This window comes from Rhincodon typus, chromosome 5, assembly GCF_021869965.1.
Source record: "Rhincodon typus isolate 14 chromosome 5, sRhiTyp1.1, whole genome shotgun sequence".
NCBI lineage: Eukaryota > Metazoa > Chordata > Chondrichthyes > Orectolobiformes > Rhincodontidae > Rhincodon > Rhincodon typus.
In genome coordinates this window covers 35947388-35968413 of record NC_063336.1, presented here as the reverse complement: position 1 = coordinate 35968413, position 21026 = coordinate 35947388, and the positions used below count along the sequence as shown (strand labels likewise).

The 21026-nt window shown below is 40.5% G+C and overlaps 1 protein-coding gene across 1 annotated transcript in view; it reads left to right on the top strand.

Moving 5' to 3' along the window:
- eya4 (EYA transcriptional coactivator and phosphatase 4) overlaps nucleotides 1-21026 on the top strand; it is a 255425-nt gene that overhangs the window by 143605 nt on the left and 90794 nt on the right. The window contains exons 8-10 of the mRNA XM_048596526.1: nucleotides 199-379; nucleotides 4885-5021; nucleotides 20397-20480. Of these exons, the coding sequence (XP_048452483.1) occupies nucleotides 199-379; nucleotides 4885-5021; nucleotides 20397-20480 (402 nt within the window). The remainder of the gene's footprint in view (nucleotides 1-198; nucleotides 380-4884; nucleotides 5022-20396; nucleotides 20481-21026) is intronic.

Genomic DNA, 21026 nt, shown 5'->3' with positions numbered 1-21026 from the left:
TCGATGTACATCCAAAATGTTACCTCAGTTGTTTGCAAACATCATGTATTTATTACCCCTGGGAAGAGTGTGATTTTATTCTGCCATATGCATTTTGTTTATAATCATTTTTATGACTATTGCATTGACTAAACAGTGTAACCAAATAATTAGTGCTATACAGGAGATAATACTTAAACCTGATTTTTGCCATTTTAGGATTACCCTTCCTATACAGCGTTCGGCCAAAACCAGTATGCACAGTATTATCCCACTTCAACATATGGCACATATATGACCTCAAATGATACTGTTGATGGTACCTCTTCAGCGTCAACAACTTATCAGCTACAAGATCCTTCCACTATCACTGGTCAACCAGCCACAGATCTTCCTGGAGGTAAATAACTTCCTTTTCTTTTATGCTCTATTTGTTTGTTTTTGAAAGATCAAGTACTGTCATGTTTTTACCAAAAGAAAAAGTGCCTGGTTTAAGTTAATACATTAACATACTCCATTTTATATCTTTGAGTACAAGTGCCTTTAAGCTATTCTACAGAGCTACAAAGTTAAGGCAACATATTCAATACTTAACTAATATAAGATCCGAACAACTGAATTTAACTGCATTTAATTTACTTATGATTTGTGTGAGGCAGGGGATGGGATGGGGGGAGTGAAATGTTGGGGTTTGCAGTTGTATGGATTTTTTGTCATTGTACTCTGTGCAAGGTTCAAGGTACTATTTTGAAAGTGTTGATTAGGAGGTAGGGAAAAATAAAAAAGTCCAGCAGCTTGGTTTACACTTGTCAAAACAAACCCTTTAGTGCTGACTACTGCACTTGCTCCTCTAAAGCAGAAACATATATTTATGCAGTTAGATTGACAGAGGAAAGGCTGGTGCCTCAGATTTGGAGATTTTGTTAAATGAGTTCCAGTTGGGACTGAACCATAAGTACAAAAGGCACGCAGACGCATACACACACTAGTCGCAGTTGGTTTGTGTGGGTGTAACATAGCAAGTTGTCTTTGGTCCAAGTGGAGAGCAAAGCTCAGAGGACAATAACCAATGCTGTTGATAGATTTGTATAGTTCAACATTTTATTATATGGTGTGTGATGTTGAGGTTTAGCCATAAAGTGAATACAGCCCAGGCCGAGTTAAACAGAAGCAGGTTTCCAAATTAGTAAATAGCAAACACACAAAGCAAACTGTTTGAAGCATGTGTTGTTCATAATTCAGAATGGACAGGAGAAGCTAAAGTATATTTTTTTTAGGTTTTAATGAATTATTTTGTTTTACAATTCCTTTGTACAGCTAAAATGTATTGTAAACAGCTCAAACCAGTATATGTGCTTGTTGTGGTTTAATATCTTTTGAAGGCTCCGTACTGCTTTTAAAATGAAGCTAATACTTTCCATTAATGTCAGTGTGAAAAAGGCATACTCCATTATTCCAGAGTTTGACTGTTTTAATTGCAGGTATTTGAACTTTGATATCAAAGCTTCCTTGAGAAACTGGAACATTCTTGAATCTAAAGTCTTTTTTTTCCAGTTGTCTTTGGCAACCTTACAGATTTTTGATTAAGGAAGCTTATCATTCTTCTTCAATCACAGACATTTTCTTTTTCCATTCCAGCGAGTTAGACTGTTTTTCATTATTGAGACATAACAATAAGTGCTTTAAAACCTGTTCTGTTTCCTGTTAACATTTTTCTGTAACACCCTTCAGTTACACTCACTAAACATGGGTAATTATGTGGGATTCCTGGCCTGTGTGGTCTTCAGTTGCTCCCACTGCCATAGATACCCGACTAACATTATCCATCTTGAGCGTGAATCCTTACTTAGAAATGCACACCAAAAATGCATTTTTAAAAAAATAATTGAACTTCCAAGTTTTGCGAGAGTTCCCAAAGAGATCTGTGCGCATGTGCACGTGTTCATATTATGACTAATGTTCTCAGTACTTCAGTTTTGTCCACAATATTACATTATTGCTCTGCTTGTCTTTTAATTGAATTTTATAATTGGACAACATTAAATGTTGGAGGTTCACAGCTGCAGCTGATGCTCTTTGTACAAGCCGTAAACTAATCAGATTGAGGTCTTAAGTACAAAAGAGTTCCTAAATATTAGTTCTTGGGTAAGGGTGGGTGGGGAGGTGTGTCAGTGGGCAGAGATGCTGCTGGACTAATGTAAATATAAGTTTATTTTAATCATTTAACAACATCTCTGAGCACATCTGCTGGATCTTGTCAGTTTTACTTTACTTTTTTCAGCTAGACATTTTATTGGAGTTAAGAACTATATTTTCGTTTGGAAACTTAGATTAGCCTATGGCTATATGGAGATCCTCAGAACATATGTAACCCACTTGGGTGTGGGTGTAACGTGTTAATATTTTTATTCGTAAAAGGAGTCCAATGAACTGAGTATAAGAGTAGAACTGTGTGCACTGGTTGGAGTGAAACTGCATTCCTCACAGACTTTAATATATTTTTCTGGTTCCAGCTAGGGTTTACAATTTAGTTTTAGAGTTAGGGATGGATTTTCCACCAGTGCCACTAAAGCTGAGAGGATGGTCTATAAGAGTTAGGCACTCGACCATGGCCATTTCGGATGAAACTCCTGAGGTCTGCGTAATTAGTCATGCACCATCATTGAATATGGCGACAGCTGAGAACTTGCAGAACTTGGTGGAGGGAGGCGGGTGTAGAATTTCTGGGGCTGCTACACATACTTCAACAGCTGCAGCAAAAGTTAGCGCCTGACTGTGGAAGTCAAAAAAATGGAGGCAGCAGATGGAGTATCTAGGCAAGTGATTGAACAGTCCAAGCACTAATCCTGCAAAACCTGGAAACAAATGCTGGGGTGGGGGTTTGCAGTGATAGTTACTTTAACAAAGTTGCTGAGATAAGGCTATTCAACAGTGCCATATACCAAATAGTTGCTACAAGTCAGCATTCCACAGAGTGTTGTCCACTGCCTGTTATGCATTTACTGCTGATCCATGCAAAGCCCTCAGACAATCTTATAGCTCTTCCATCCCTTACCATGCATGCCACACATTCGAACTGCAACTTTTAACTAAAGCTCTTGACACACTGATGTCTTAAAAGAGATTCGCACAGAAAATCATTTAAACATAACTTAGTTACATGATCTACTCCCACACTGGTATGCAGGAATCACTCTTATGTTATCTTGAAATATTTTACATCTCAACACTACTGCTCCGTTTGCAGCACAGAATTCGTCAAAACAAGAGGGTACAAACCAACCTAGGGTGATGCCCTTTCAGTTTCAGACACGTGAATCAGTTTGATTGCTGGATATCATTAATGGTGAAAACATGATCGAGAATGCAAGTAAGGCTTACCCCAAGCTGTGCTGTAGTTTCATAATGCCCTTGTTCTTTTACCTCCCACAGCTCACTCACTTTCTAATGTGCTTGAGTTCAAACGCAAAGCCATCAGTCTCATCCTACAGGCAAAATTCTAAGATTTGTTCCTCATTCTTTTTAACTTTGCAAGCTTAATGTCGCTCCCACTTTATAAAAGCAAGCATTTGCATGACGGAGTTCTGAAGGCAGACTAGGGTAAGCCACTTAAGACCGGAAGAGCCTGAAAATCCATAGATATGAAAGATCAGCTTAAGTAGGTAGGATCAGATTGTCCACTTAATGTTGCGGGCAAATGTGAAATCTCTCTCGCTCTCTGTCTCTCTCTCTCTCTCTCTCTCACACACACACACGCACACACACACACACACACACAAATACAATTAGACAGATAATCAAAATTTCTCACTGATTCTCAAATGGGCACACTTTCTCTAAACCCATGAGCTAGTTCTATAGTCAATATACAGGCCAATTACCAACATAGAAACTCATGGAGAACCCCTCCTGGAGAAACTCCCACATTGCAAGGAACCAAATTGTTGGAGAAAAAGAGGAAATTTATAGGAAAGGCTGTTTCCCAGCCTATAAAGAAATGAAAGAGTTGTATTTATATAGCACCTTTCATGACTGAGGGCACCGGTAACATCTTACAGGTAATTAAGTAGTGGTAAAGTATAGTCATTATTGGAAACACAATAGTTAATTTGTGCACACCAAGGCCTGACAAGGGAATTACGCAAAAGTGAAAACATTCAACAAATCTCTTTTTTTTTAATGCGATGTTGGCTGCGAGAAAAATATTAACAAGAATGTCGAAGAAGCCTCGCCTCATCACTGTCTAAAATGTTGCTGATCTTTTACTTCCACCCATGAGGGCAGGCAGAGCCTGAGTTTTAAATCTCATAAAAAAGATGACACCTCCAACAGTGCAGCATTACCCTAGTATCAGAGTGTGAGCCTAGATTTTTCTCATCAAGTTTCTGGAGTGTGTAGGCATTGACTAAAAGGAAGGAGTTCTAACTAAGTGAACAACAACTGGCACAATTACTATACTTGCACTGGTCTTCAGCAGAATTAAAGTACAACAGCACCAAAAAGGCCATAGATTTCAGTCCTGATATTCTCCAGCTTCCTCACACGTTCATTAGTGCTCATGTAACAGTTGAATATTCAGTCCAGTTTTCTACCAGATTCTCAGATAGTCCATCCAAACATGTATAGTAACTGAATTAAAAAAAAAACAAAAGCTTCCACATCATCGAACCTTAATAGTTCTGGCTGTGGCAACAGTTAAATAAATTGTCGAACTGTTTTTACTGTGCCTGGTGTATTTTCTTTATACATAATTATTCAGCTGCTGAACCGCTGTCAAGCTGAATGTTGTACAATCATCAGAAATCACTTTGCTTCTACAGCAGTGTGAACTTGTGGTAAATGCTCATACCTTGTATGCAGAAAAACTCAAGATGATAGCTTTAATCTGAATGGTTGCCTTTACAGGGGAGTTTGATACAGTGCAGAGCCCATCAACACCAGTCAAAGACCTGGATGAGCGAACGTGTAGGAGTTCAGGGTCAAAGTCACGGGGAAGGGGAAGGAAGAATAATCCATCACCACCTCCTGACAACGACTTGGAGGTATGCCCTGACTTTAATTGATGAAAGCTTAAAATTACATGTATTTTGCAATAAAGGTTGAAAGGCAAGCCTCATTATGTAGAACTACAGAGAAACATTCTTTCAAAAACCTGATTCATAAAATAATTTTCAGCCGAGATTGGTGTGAGGTGATTTTATTCCTGGTGATAATGATAGTGCAACACAATGATGGTTTCAGCAGGCAGTTAGTTTTCAGACTATGTATTCCCTCCTATTCCTTTCTGGGTTTAGGAGTGGTGGAACAGCGGAAGAATCAAGTTGAAATTGTGAGGGAGATAGTAGGAACTGCAGATGCTGGAGAATCTGAGATAACAAGGTCTAGAGCTGGAAGAAGGGTCCAGGGTCTAGGAAGAAGGGCATTTCTGAAGAAGGGTCTAGGCCCGAAACATCAGCCTTCCTGCTCCTCTGATGCTGCTTGGCCTGCTGTGTTCATCCAGCTCTAGACCTTGTTATCTTTGAAATTGTTAGGAGCGGGTTGTAACAGAACTGAGAATTTCTGATAAAAGTTTCATTGTACACCACGCAGTTACATTTCTGAAACTGTGAACTGTTCAATAAATTTACAGTCCAAAAATAAACAGAGCCTAAAGCACTAATTTCAACATTGAAAACTACAATTTGTTGAAAGTTCAATTTGTTTTCAATTATGAGTTGCTATCATAAAGAGCTGGATGTTACATTCGACAGAAATGTGTCAGAGAAAGCATTGCTTGTTATAAAGGACATTCTCTGCATTGCTATTACAGTGATTCTTTCATTCCCCCACTCCACTCAGCGCTTATACAAATTAAAAAGAGATCTCACAAGGAGTTGGTAAATCTTTGGTAAATGCTCTGTCTAGTGTGGTAACTGGACAATTTATAACACAGAGATACTTGTTTCCATTTCTATTAGTTGCTGTCAGGTAGGAAAGCTTTAGGAACACAACAGTCGGTTGAACCACGTATAGGCCAGGAAGAGGAACAGAACTTCAATAAGAAAAGTTGCATGTACGAACATTTTGTGAGGACAGAATTAGGCTTAACTATCATGCCACGATTGAGTAACCCCCTGTACAAATTCACAGATATAGACAGATTCTTTCTGCAAGACAGCTAAAGGCCAGTAATGGAGCTGTATCTCAGCATGATGCAGTGCCTTAATGACTGAGAGTAGATTTCAAGGAAGTCTTGGAAAGAGCAGGGTGGTTGTCGACTGGTTGCGGGAGAAGGGCAGGATCTTAAAGCGAAAGCACTGAATTGATCAGGATTGAAAGCGGAATTTGAGAAATCACAGGGTTAAAGCAGGGAGGGGATTGACCTGACAAGAGGGGAGGAAATATTGGCCTGTTGGTGTTAAATTAAAATCAGGCTCCCAACTGCACTGTTCAGAGTCCCTCCTGAGAGCAAGAGACCAGAACTGCCCAAGCTGCTACCATAAGAATCATGACAGATAGAGGTGTGTTGGATTGATGTCAGGTTAGCAATTTTTTAAACCCCTCCACTCCCCTCTACTGCCATCTTTGTGCTGGTGAAGTTTTCTCCAATTGTGTCAGGAAAAAGAATGAGGTCCAACAATAAAGTAAAAAATCATGACAAATTCTTAATTGATTGTTAAAGCCAATCCAGATTTAACAAGTAGACATTTTGGGGTGTATTGCTTCCTTCAAAATTTCAAAAACATTGAAAAGGAAAAAACAATAAGTAAAATTACAGTTAGCAGTATTAACCTACTGACCATTGTTCTGCTTTGATATTACAAATCTTCCCAACTTGTCATCTCTATCACCTCGAAGAGCAAGAGCAGTAGCCTGTTGGGAACACAACCAACTTCAGGTTTCTGTCCAGGCCATAGACACCATCCTGACATTGTCACTGATTTAAAATCCCTTCCCTTTCTGAAAGTATTGTGGGTGTACCTGCACCATTTCAACTGCAGTGGTTTGGGAAGGTAGCTCACCAGCACCTTCTTGAGAACAATTAGGGATGAGCATTAAATGCTGGCCTTCTTTACAAAAATGCTGCATCATATTGCGCAACTAAAATTCACAGTGTTACATATATATGACTGGTTAGCCAGAAGTGAAACAGCAGCATCACTTCAGGATGGCATGGTGATTCAGTGGTTGGCACTGCTGCCTCACAGTGCCAGGGACCCGAGCTCAATTCCAAGGGCAACTGTCTGTGTGGAGTTCGTACATTCTTCCCATGGCTGTGTGGGTTTCCCCTAGGTCTCCTCCCACAGTCCAAAGATGTGGGGTTTAGGTGAATTAGCCATGCTAAATTGCCTACAGTGTCCAAGGATGTGCAGGCCAAGTGGGTTAGCATTGGGAAATGCAGTGTTATAGGGATGGGGTGGGTCTGGGTGCTGTTCAGAGTGTTGGTGTGGACTTGATGGGCCAAATGGCCTGTTTCCACACTTTAGAGATTCTGTGATTCTAAAACCTTGCTTTACTAGATTATGACAAGAATAATACAACATAAAAAGAGAAGTTAATCTGCCCAAAATCTCTACTAGGACCACCATCATCATCTTTTCCCATCCTGTTCCTTAAGCTCCCCACCAGTTACCTGACATACAGGTAAATGGATGCATGAAACTGGTTTGAATAGGTGTTTAGAGTAAGAATGGGCAGAACCTGTCAGTGGTAGTGACTATCTGACTTCCTCCTGGCTATCCTTTACTTTGCATAATGTGTACACAGAAACATTGTGTTTTCTCAATTCCATTTATCAGACCTGGCACTTGTCGTGATGAGTGAACTCCACAAGACAGCAGGGGTGCAGGGGTTTTTTTATAATAAAGAAAAAAGTTATTGTGGCATTGCAGGTTAAAGATTGTAATGGATGTCTGACATCAGAAGTAAAGAAAATAGCTTTTACTAGTGAGCAGTTGTACAAAATTTCAGCCCAGTTTTGCCAAGTTGGACTAGCTCAGGAGCTCTTTAAAAATGGCAGATGAGATCCAAATCTTGCTTATTCCCATTTACAGTTTTATGGAAGCAGAAGTAGGCTATTCTGCCCTTGAACATTTTCCTGCACTTACCCTCTATCCCATGACATCATTAGTAACTAGAAATCTTTCAGTCTTTGTCTGTAACTTATGTGATGACTGAGCTTCCACACAGGAGTCACGAACCACGGGAGAAACCCAGATCAAAGTGGGGAACCAAGAAAATCTAGTCACCCAATTCTGGAATTCTTTCATTGACAGGTTTTGTGATACAACGGGAATACTTCTTCAGTTTCACTTGTCAGGTGCTGCAGCATCCAGACAGATTGATTGCATTTGCACTCTAGCACTATCGATCCTGCACATGAACTGTTGTATGATGAAACTTTTACATTTGTAGGTTTTGTTGTGGCTTCCCAAAACCTGTGAGTACATTATTTTTTATAATTAGCAGGACTCTTGTACCTGCATCAATCTTGGGCAATAATAATTTGCAGTTTGTGGAGCACAGAGAAGTTGATCTTTTTTTGCAAACATTTCAGACATTTCTGTCTTCCATGAAATTGAGTGTGAAATGTATTCACAACTTTTTTTCCCATCATTTACGTTGTCAGATTCTGGTTTGTCAAATCAGATCATGTATATACCTCTGATCGGATACCAGATGGCCCTTATTGTAGTTGGAAGATATTCCTTTTGCAAGGTCTATATGGGTCAATGCACAGCTCTTTGTAGCTGTATCAGTTTTTTGCTCAAGTGCATTGCCTCTGCTAATGGCCTTCTCTGCCACATGCCTTGCAAATTTGATTGAAACCTGAGGATTTCCTTGGAAGACTACACCTTCCACATGTCTTTCTGTGTCTTGGTGTTCTAGTGATTGTGTCAGCCATCAAGTTTGTATTCAAAGCTTGTGAGCTTGTTGACCTGCAAGGATCACTTTGTCTTTACCTCCATGCTTCAGTAGCTCTTTGACACTATAAGATTTTAGTTTGTCTCGCAAATCTTTCTGGAAAACATCGATGGAAGTGAATGCAATCACTAATGCAATAACTTTCTATGCTAGCCCTCTATTTTAAAAATTACAGAATGAGCCCTTTTTCTTCTATCTGCTCATGAAATGGTCTGTAGATTCTGTCGTCTTCTCTCTAAATTACATGAATTAGAGTGGATATGAACAGAGTTCTGGAGAACTTTTGGCTCTCCTGCTGTTAACCTTGACACATTAAATCTGTGTGTAAACCATCATTGCCAATTGCTAGGCAATCTCATTGACTTGTTTTTCTGCATCAGACCCATCCGAATCTAAAAACCATAACTCATTTTAAATTCTGCTAAGAGGACTGCTGTGTACCAATTTAAACTAGGGAATTTTGTTGCCGTTCTTACAATATGACTTTGACCGTTCCTTGCTTGCTGTCAATTCGACACACATCATCACTTGTCTTCTTTCTCAAATGAATTAAACCAGTCTCTTTATAAGGACCTGTCTGCTTACCAGCAAGCTGTGTTTTCAGCACTTTCTGGCACTGGGTAGGGAACAAAGATATCCAGGGCTCCCTCAGCCACATTAGCATGATTGAAGACTATCACCCATGTCTTCTACCTGTAGATTAACTTGCTCATTTTCTGTTCAAGCACAGAAATTGCCATCAGTATGATGTTTTCCAAAACTCTTCATAATCCTTTATTGATGGTAATGGTCTAATAATCATTTACACATCAGGGATTGATTAGCTTCATGAATTAGTTTATTCAAAACAGAAAAACATCTTATAATTTATGAAATCGATCCTTCAGCAAAACATTTCGTTATGTCCAGCTTGCAGACCCACAGTAAACTCACTGCCAGGCAGAGTCACAACATTGAATACATAGTCCTTAAAGGCAAATTCTCATGGCACACATATTTACAACAACAATGATAGGTGGACTGACAGCAGAGCTAGGCTTTTAACAGTCACACTATCAGGGAAGTATCTGCATTGGTGGAGCAGGAGATACCATCTACAGCAGTAGGGGATGAATCAGGAAATGAAACAAAAATAGAAATTGCTGGAAAAGCTCATCAGGTCAGGCAGCATCTGTGGAAAGAGATCGGAGTTAACATTTTTGACCCTTCCTCAGAACTTGGGAAATGAGATGTGAGGAAACAACATGCTGCAGGAACTGCAACTGTAGTAGTGGTAGATGATATATCACAAAGGTATATCTTCAGCAAAGAAGGGATCTAGATGGAGGATGAAATGGGTTGGGTGCAGTGGCTACTGTTATGGGTAAGAAAGGGTAATCAAGGGATAGAGGGATACATTTACAGAAGTTCAAATGAGAGAATCAAATAAAAATGCAAGCCTTAAGCAAAGATTACGTTTTGTTCAAACTGATATTTTAATTATCCAAAACCATAAATCTACATCAAGAAACACAAAAGAACAGGTCTCATTGTGCATCATAATTCTAGCCAGTAACATCAGAGCCTGCTACTCTAGACATAGGCTATCAGGTAAGGCTAGACTCTCAGCCCTAAGTCAAGTCTACTAAGTCAGGATCAGTTCCATCTCTGACAACACAGATTTTTAAACTGAATTAATGGCAAGGAGTGGGATCATCATCTATTTAATGACAGTGTGTGGGCTCCCAGAATTGGGAGGGTGGAATGCAGGGAGTTGCTGATTAATGACAGATAGAGTGAGAGAAGGCACTTCAAAATAGAGGTACACTGAGGAGAAAAGGTCAGTCTTCTTTCTTATAAGCTGCTGACTATATTTGAGGGCAGCCCCTCCTTGGAATGGCCATGGAATGAAATGTAGCTCACCCTCCCCCTTCCCAACATTCACCTGCCCTGTTTAACTGGCCATCCCTCAGGTCCCAGCTGATGGACAAGTCAGATCCCAGAATGAAACCTGGTTTCATCGATCGTATGTTTATTTTATTTGTTTAGTTTATAAACGTGATGGTTAGTCACTGAGATATATTTATCCAAAGAAGTATTTTTTAAAGCTATTTAAATATTGAAGACAATTATATTGACCTTAAAACCTATATGGAAATAGAAAATCTCAACCTATTTCTCCACACTATTCATTACAGAGACAATGTTTTGGCCCAGCTGAGTCAGAGAGTCATACAGCACAGAAACAGACCCTTCAATCCAACTAGTCCATGCCAAACACATTCCCAAACTAAACGAAGCCCACCTGCCTGCTCCTGGTCCATATCCCTCCAAATCACTCCTATTCCTATCCAAATATCTTTTAAACGTTGTAATTGGACCCTCATCCACCACTTCCTCAGAAAGTTAATTCCACTGTCTGTGGAAAAAATTTGCCCCTCGTGTTTTTTGAATCTCTCTCCTCTCATCTTAAAAACCTGTCCCCTAGTCTTGAAATCTCCATCCTAGGGAAAAGACAACTGCAATTAAATTTATCTGTACCACTCATTATTTGGACAGGATAAAGTGCTACCTAAATGCACTTACCATTATTACTATTTTATTATTATCCAAACTGTGCAGGAGTTGTTGGTACTTACCTATCTTTAGACCTGTTTACACTGAAATCATTATCACAAAGAGTAGCAGTTAGTTGTACTGTCGGATGCTTTCAAAGGATGGTGTCATTTTCAGGAAGTAAGGTGAACAAAGTAACAAATTGATCATTTGTATCAGGATGATGATCTTACAACATAATGATATAACGATGCACTAGTCATGGGGAAGGGATTTAGCCCCCAAGGTGAGTAAGGTGGACGGTAATGAAAATTGCATCATTGATTTGCATCCCAGAAGTGGAGAGGGGGAGCAGGAGGAGATTCAGTAAGTAGTGGATTCAACCAGTCGAGGGTTTACTGTCAGAGGCCAACTGCAAATTTCTAATTGGCCTTCAGGTGTTACGGAACTGTGTATCTCCTTGGAAGTGGCCACTTAGCAGCAGACTGGCGGCCAATGCTCTGGGCAGGGTTAGAAACCCATTACCTGGAGCTATAGCTGCAGCCTGCCTTATAGAATGGTACCTTACACCGCTACCACCAGTACAAAGACTTGCCTATTCAGCCCATTTGATATCTTAATAATTTGGAGAGCTGACCCTTCCAGTTTGAAGTGCCTTTTCTTTAACTTACCTGTAATAACACAGTGCTGTCATTCCTATTGTCCCTCGAACTTGAAAGCCCAGCCGCCATCCTTAAATGGACAGTCAGCCATCTTCTGGCTACCAATTGGCCAATTCAGGGAAGATCACAGATGAATAATTGTTCCCACACAGCATCGGTATCTGACCCTATTTGAGCCTAACAGCTGACCTGAAGCCCACAGGGAAAATTCTTACTTTAATATTACAATAAAGTATCAACCAGCATTTTGGTGTAATGATGCCTATTTGAGCTAATTTGCAGTTGGGTAAATGACATGGTGTTCTGCACACTGTATGTCGTAATTAGAACATAGAACATAGAACATTACAGCACAGTACAGGCCCTTCGGCCCTCGATGTTGCGCCAACCTGTGAAACCAATCTGAAGGCCATCTAACCTACACTATTCCATTATCATCCATATGTTTATCCAATGACCATTTAAATGCCCTTGAAGTTAGCGAATCTACTACTGTTACAGGCAGGGCATTCCACGCCCTTACTACTCTCTGAGTAAAGAACCTACCTCTGACATCTGTCCTATATCTATCACCCCTCAATTTAAAGCTAAGTCCCCTCGTGCTAGCCATCACCATCTGAGGAAAAAGGCTCTCACTGTCCACCCTATCTAATCCTCTGATCATCTTGTATGTCTCTATTAAGTCATCTCTTAACCTTCTCTCTAACGAAAACAGCCTCAAGTCCCTCAGCCTTTCCTCATAATACCTTCCCTCCATACCAGGCAACATCCTGGTAAATCTCCTCTGCACCCTTTCCAATGCTTCCACATCCTTCCTGTAATGCGGCGACCAGAACTGTACGCAATACTCCAAGTGCGGCCGCACCAGAGTTTTGTACAGCTGCAACATGACCTCATGGCTCCGAAACTCAATCCCTCTAGCAATAAAACCTAACACACCGTACGCCTTCTTAACAACCCTATCAACCTGGGTGGCAACTTTCAGGGATAATTAACATATGGACCAATTCATTTCTGTATAAAAGGTATTAGTCAAATCCGTGCCAACACTGAACTAATGTGCACTTACTTCCAATTGTTTCTATGCGTAAAAAGGAACTAAGTTTTGACTTCAAAACAAGAACTGGTGCAATAATAAGGGTTTTTTTTTATTTACTTAATGCATTATTAAGCTAACCAGATGGTATAGCTGAATTGGCATTAATTGATTTTGCTCTGCAATTTTTTCAGAGTATTTTCAAACTGTCTTATTTCTTTGTTTCAGTTAATCCATTCAATTTCTACCCTCAAATTTAAATTCCCCTGAAATATGTTCATTGTTTTCCAAATGAAGAACCCTGCAGTGGTATTCAACAGTTTAAAGGTGACTCCCTTTCCCTCCGTCTCTCCCTCCCAAAACTTGATCAGCTAAGGATGCTTGATTTTTCCCTTGGGTGTTAATAGGGAATTTACAACCAAGGTTGCAAGCAGTAAAAGTGCTATTTCTCCAAACTTTCAGTTTCTCCTTCAATGTCAACTTGAAAAAGCAATTAGCTGCCTTAATATTTGCTGAACGGACTTTATCTGAAAAGAATAGCCATTTTCTTCCGTTGCTACCATTTAGAGTACTGGATGGTAATACCTCCTGTGCATTTAAATACATGGTTTGTTACCACAATGTCAGTTTTTATTTTTCAACATGCAGCTGGAATCTTATGCCACCTGGACCACAGTCCCAGACAACATTGAAACACAGAGACATAGAAAATTAGGAGCAGGAGGAGGCCATTCGGCCCTTCAAGCCTGCTCCGCCATTCTTCACGATCATGGCTGATCGTCCAACTCATTAGCCTAAAATCCTGTTTTCTCCCCATAACCTTTGATCCCATTTGCCCCAAGTGCTATATCTAGTCGCCTCTTGAATACTTCAGTGTTTTGGCATCAAATACTTCCTGTGGTAATGAATTCCACAGGCTCACCACTCTCTAGGTGAAGAAATGTCTCCTTATCTCCATCCTAAATCGTCTACCCAGAATCTTCATACTGTGACCCCTGGTTCTGGACATACCCACCATTGGAAACATCCTCCCTGCATCTATCCTGTCCTGTCCTGTTAGAATTTTATAAGTCTCTATGAGATTCCCCCCTCATTCATCTGAACTCCAGCGAAAAAATCCCAATCTAGTCAATCTCTCCTCATACATCAGACCCGCCATCCCCAGAATCAGCCTGGTAAACCTTCGCTGCACTCTCAAGAGAGCAAGAGCATCCTTCCTCAGAAAAGGAGACCAAAACTGCATGCAATATTCCAACTGTGGCCTCACCAAGACCCTGTATATCTGCAACAACACATCCCTGCTCCTTTACTCGAAGTCTCTCTCAATGAAGGCCAACATAACATTTACCTTCTTTACCGCCTGCTGCACCTGCATGCTTACCATCAGTGACTGGTGCACAAGGACGCCCAGGTACTAGTGCACACTCCCCTCTCCCAATTTACAGCCATTCAGGTAGTAATCTGCCTTCTTGTTTTTGCTTCCGAAGTGAATAACCTCACATTTATCCAAATTATACTGCCTCTGCCATTGATTTGCCCACTCCCCCAACCTGTGGAGATCATGCCGAAGGATCTCTGCATCCTTGTCACAGTTCACCCTCCCACCCAACTTGGTATCATCTGCAATCTTGGAGATGTTACATTTTGTCCCCTTATCCAAATCATTAATATATATTGTGAATAGCTGGGGTCCCAGCACCAATCCCTGTGGCACCCCACTACTTACTGCCTACCAAGTTGAAAATGACCCATTAATTCCTATTCTTTGTTTCCTCTCTGCCAACAAGTTTCCTATCCATCTCAATACATTTACCACAATCCCATGAGCTTTAATTTTGCACATTAATCTCTTATGTGGGACTTTGTTAAACACTTTCTAAAAGTCCAAACATACTACATCAAGTGGCTCCTTCTTATCAACTCTATTAGTTACATCTTCATAGAATTCCAAAAGAATTGTCAAGCATGATTTCCCCTTCATAAATCAAAGCTGACTCTGTCTGATTCTGCCACTGCTTTCTAAATGCTCTGCTATAACATCCTTGACAATGGATTCGAGAATTTTCCCCACTACTGATGTTAGGCTTACTGGTCTATAATTCCCTGTTTTCTCTCTACCTCCCTTTTTGAATATTGGAGTAACATTAGCTACCCTCCAAACTGCAGGGACTGTTCCAGAGTCTATAGAATCCTGGACGATGACCACTAATGCATCCACTATTTCTAGAGCTGCTTCCTTAACTACTCTGGGAGGTAGATTATCAGGCCCTGGGGTTTTATCTGCTTTCAATCCCATAATTTTCCCAGAACCATTTCTTTACTAATATTGATCTCCCTCAGTTCTTCCCTCTCACAAAATCTTGCATGCTGCAACAATTCTGATATCTAGTTTGTGTCCTCTTTTGTGAAGATAGAACCAAAATATGTATTCAGTTCCTCAGCCATTTCTTTGTCCCCTATTGTACTTTCTCCTATTTCTGTCTGTAGGGGACCTATATTTGTCTTTACCAATCTCTTTCTCTTCACGTGCCTGTAGAAACTCTTAGTGTCAATCTTTCACAATCCCTGCAAGCTTACTTTCGTACTCTATTTTCCCTTCTTAATCAATCCCTTGGTCCTTCTTTGCTGAATTCTAAACTGCTTCCAATCCTCAGATTTATTATTTTTCATGGCCAATCTGTATGCTTCTTCCTTGGATCAGATACTATCCCTTATTTCCTTTGTTAGCCATGGATTGGCCCTCTTACCCATTTTGCCTTTGCAACAGACAGATGTCACAGTTCCCCCATATGTTCCTTGAATGTTAGCCATTGCCTATCCACTGTCATCCCTTTAAGTAACTCTCCCCAATCTATCAAGGCTAACTCACGCTATATTCTCATAGTTTCCTTTATTAAAGTTCAGCACCCTAGTATCCAAATCAACTTCACTCTCCACCTTGATAAAAAATTCTGCCATGTTAAGGTCGCTCTTCCCCAAGGGGTCTCGCACAGATTGGCGATGATTCCGTTCTCACTACATCGCACCCAGTATAAGATGGCCTGCTCTCTAGTTGGTTCCTCCACATATTGGTCAAGAAAGCCATCCTGTCTACAATCCAGGTATTCCTCCTCTACAGCATTGTGGCTAATTTGATTTGCCCAATGTATGTGCAGATTAAAACCACCTATGATCACTGATATTCCTTTATCACATGCATCTCTAATTTCCTGTTTAATGCCATTCCCAACATCACCACTGCAGTTTGGGTGTCTATATATGACACCTATTAATGTTTTTTGCCCCTTGGTATTTCTCAACTCTACCCATACAGACTCCACATTGTCAGAGCTAATATCCTTTCTCACTATTGTGTTAATTTCCTCTTTAACCAGCAATGCCACTCCAGCACGGTTTCCTTTTTGCCTGTCCTTCCTAAATACTGAATCCCCTGGGACATTCCGTTCCCATCCCTGGTCACCCTGCAGCCATGTCTCTGTAATCCCAATTATATTGTACCCATTTGCATCTATCTGTGCAATAAGTTCATCCACTTTATTGCAGACGCTCCGCGCATTAAGGCACAAAGCCTTTAAGCTTGTCCTTCTAACAGTGTTTGCCTCCTTATTTTTCTCAATAGCCCTGCTTGAATCTTGTCCTTGGTTTCTCAGCCTATCACTTTTCTTATTCCCTTTTCTAGCTTTTGTTTTTGTACTTGCTGCCTTCTTCCCTGACTCTTTACATAGGTTCCCATCTCCCTGGCATATCAGTTTAAACCCTCCCCAATTGCTCTAGCAAACGCACCCCTAGGACATCATTCCCAGTCCTTCCCAGGTGTAACCCATCCAATTTGTATAGGTCCCACCTCTCCCAGAACCAGTCCTAATGCCCCAGGAATCTGAAACTCTCCCCCGACACCATCTTTGCAGCCACATAATTCATCCAGTTTATCCTGTTATTTATCCTCTGACTAGCATGGGGCACAGGTAGTAATCCTGAGATCACTACCTTTGAGGTGCAATTTCTTAACTTTCTTCCTAGCTCCCTGTTTTCTGCCTTTAGGACCACATTCCTTTTTTCACCTAAGTCATTTGTACTGATGTGTACCATGACCACTGGCTCTTCACCCTCCCCCTTCAGAATGTCCAATACCCACTCTGAGACATCCTTGACCCTAGCACCAGGGAGCCAACATACCATTCTGGAGACTTGTTTGCGGCCACAGAAACACCTGTCTATTTCCCTTACAATTGAGTTCCCTATAATTATTGCCCTGGTACACTTTTTCACTCCCCTCACCAACCTTGGTGCAACGAGGTTTCAGACCGAGGTAGTTATTTGTGGTATCACGGAAGTGCAGTCACTCACTGTTTTCCTTTTCTGTCACCCATATAACTAAACAAAATTAGATAATTGAGTAGGGATTGCTGCACCTATTTTTCCTAACTAACCTGTTCAGACATGTTATGGCACACCTCTGGAGCAGGTGGGGCTTGAACCTGGGCCTCTCAGTTCAGGGGTAGGAACTCTACCTGTGCAGCTCTGCTCACTGAATAATTTGCCAAGCCTTATCTCCAATCTCTGATAGCAGTGTTCAATGCTTGGTACTTGGGATCGGGTTGGAGTGATGTTCAGAAAGTGACTGTCAAGCTAGGCTTCATTGTCATGCATGATACATTAACATCAACCCAGTTACTGGAGTTTACTTGAGTGTAGACAGCAGTCTCCAACTCAGAGATAGTAGGAACTGCAGATGCTGGAGAATCTGAGATACCAAGGTGTAGATCTGGATGAACACAGCAGGCCAGGCAGCATCAGAGGAGCAGGAAGACAGTCTCCTCTCCACCTATCTTCTCCTCTATCCATCTTCTATCCGCCTCCCCCTCTCTCCCTTTTTATTTCACAATCCCCTTTCCCTCCCCCATTTCTGAAGAAGGGTCTAGGCCCGAAACATCAGCCTTCCTGCTCCTCTGATGCTGCTCGGCCTGCTGTATTCATCCAGCTCTACACCTTGGAAACTCCAACTCATGCATCTAATACTAGAACCAGAGCAATTTCTTTGTAAACTTCTTCTTTCTAACTTCTCCGGTTCCCACATGACAATATTTTTAGATAACAACAGACTTATCTATTTGAAAAACATTTCTTTCCTTCATCAGTCCGTATTTTGTCATTAGCAGTACAGTCTAGCAGCTACCTAAGCAATTTGTGGTTGCGGTGACATAGTGGTGATGTTGGTGGTCTGATTCTGGAAACTCAGTGAACATGGATACAGATCACACCACAGCAATTGGTGGAATTTAAATTCACTAGATGAATCTGGAATTGAAAGCCTATCTCATTAATTGTGACTATTGTCGATTGCTGTAAACACACATCTGGTTTATTAGGGAAGAAAGCCTGATGCAATGCGAAGTGATTGTCGAAGGCAAATTAAGGGTAGGCACAAAATGCTGACCTTGCCAGTGACACTCACATCCAATGATTGTTTTAAATTAAATGGAAACCACCAGTGGTGCCATATTTTTCAGTGACACCTCAGTCATATTGAACAGGCTATATCTGAAGAAAGAAGAATGTCATAAACGTAAAATCCATCTAAGAGTGGAAGAATTGGGCCAAAGTACCATTGCAGAGCAGAATATTCACTGACTTAAAGGTATAGATTACCAGCTACTGAAAGAGGAAAAGTACTCAGCAAGCTGATCAGGTGCAATAATCTGGAAAACAACCTTTTAAATTCTCTGAAAACATTGGAAGAGAAGCCAAAGTGCAATGTATCAGAAAAGAGGACAGAAAGTAGAGCACAAATGGCAAGATTGGGTGATAAAAAACGATATCAGCTTTTGATCACACAAAGAATGGCCCTACATTTATATTTCACCATGAACATGTTTGAAAACCTACAGTGGCTTCTTAACCATGAGAGATAAGGTATTGAGGAGAAGTGCAGGGTCTTGAGTAAGCTTCAACATGAATCATTAAAAGCTTCATGTGTTGATACACCATTTCCAGAAAGTAGAGTGAAAGGTTGGGTTTCATTTCCATAGAGGGTAAAACGCAAAACTGAAGAAGTGAAGCTTCAGTTTGAAGCAGTTGACAGACTCCACCGACAGTTTTAGGCAATAGGTTTTCGAAAGAGTGACAGATTAGTATTTGCATTGTAGGTTCACTAGAATCATAGCAGATTCTGAATTAAATCATGAGGACAACTCGCAGAAATGTGGATCATATTTCCTTGCTTTAGGAAGGTTACGGTGTAGTTGAATTGAATTGTCGAACAGGCTGAGGAGGATGAATGACTTAATCCTGTTTCTGTGGTCAAATCCAATACTGCTGTTAAGTGATCGCCAGTTCAAATGAGACAATAAGAAACACTAACTATGAAGGTATCCCGTCCTTCCTATTTGTTTTGCTTTGGTATTTCCATCAGGTGGCTCAGTGGTTAGCATTGCTACCTCACAGCGTCAGTAACCCGGGTTCAATTCCACCCTCGGGCGATTGTCTATATGGAGTTTGCACATTCTCCCTGTGTCTGCGTGGGTTTCCTCCCGCAGTCCAAAGATGTGCAGGTTAGGTGGATTGGTCGTGCTAAATTGCCCATAGTTTTCAGGGGTGTGTAAGTTTGGTGGATTAGACATGGGAAATGCTGGGCTACAGGGAAAGGATAGGGGAATGGGTCTAGTTGGGATGCTCTTCAGAGGGGTGGTGTGGACTTGTTGGGCTGAATGGCCTGTTTCCACGCTGTAGGGGTTCTATGATCTGGAAATGGTTACAATACTCAATAAAAGCTCATCTGGTCATCTGACTAAAACAGACCTTCAAGATCTTAAAATATACATTTGCTCCTCTAAAACACACATCGGAATAATGCTTTGATGGGAGAAATAGATCTGCAAATTGTGGTCATATAAGGACGATAAATTGCAAGATATTTATATTCTATATCTGTATTTTTAACTTCAGTTGGTTTGTAATTTTACAGCATTGTAATATGTTCTCTCATTTTCCAGGAAATGTTTTTAAGAAGTATTTTCAATAATAAATTTCACAAAGGGAGTCAAAGAGCAGAAAACACAAAAAAATACAAATCAATCAGCAGTAAAATAAAATCAGAGATAGTAGGAACTGCAGATGCTGGAGAATCCGAGACAACAAGGTGCAGGGCTGGATGAACACAGCAGGCCAAGCAGCATCATAGGAGCAGAAAGGCTGACGTTTCGGGCCTAGACCCAATTGTTTTGTGACATTAATTCAAAATAAGCATTATTTCACTGATTTTTTTGTCTTAATATTCACAGCGAGTATTTGTCTGGGATCTCGATGAGACAATCATCATTTTTCATTCTCTGCTCACAGGATCGTATGCGCAAAAGTATGGTAAGGTAAGAAATTAAGCCAACCATGCAATTTGTTTTGATTTCTTTGTAGACAGAAGGTCTATTATTTATGAGAAATGTCTGCCTTTGAACTGTGTTTCTTGATTAAGAGGTTTACTTTGCACCTACATTCCTAGTGATGTATGTTTGTCAATTATTGTATGCATTTGGCAGCAGAGATTAAAGTTTCCAGCTAAGCTGTGTGACTTCAATGTTTTTTTTCCAACAGATAGATGCTATTTCTGTCCAAGAGTACTGAGAAATTAATGGTAGATGTTTGTATAAACATATGCTAAGTTAAAAAACAACTTTTGAACAATCTCTTTAATACAACCTGAATAAAATGTAGCTAATTTAGAATGCTTTCCAGTGTTGAATTGTGACGTGATTCTGTTTATGAACTTATATAACATTGAAAGTAGTTTTTCCAAAGATGTTCTGCTGAGTAAGGGGAACAAGTTGAATCAGTGATAGTAGGAACTGCAGATGCTGGAGAATCCGAGACAACAAGGTGCAGAGCTGGATGAACACAGCAGGCCAAGCAGCATCCTG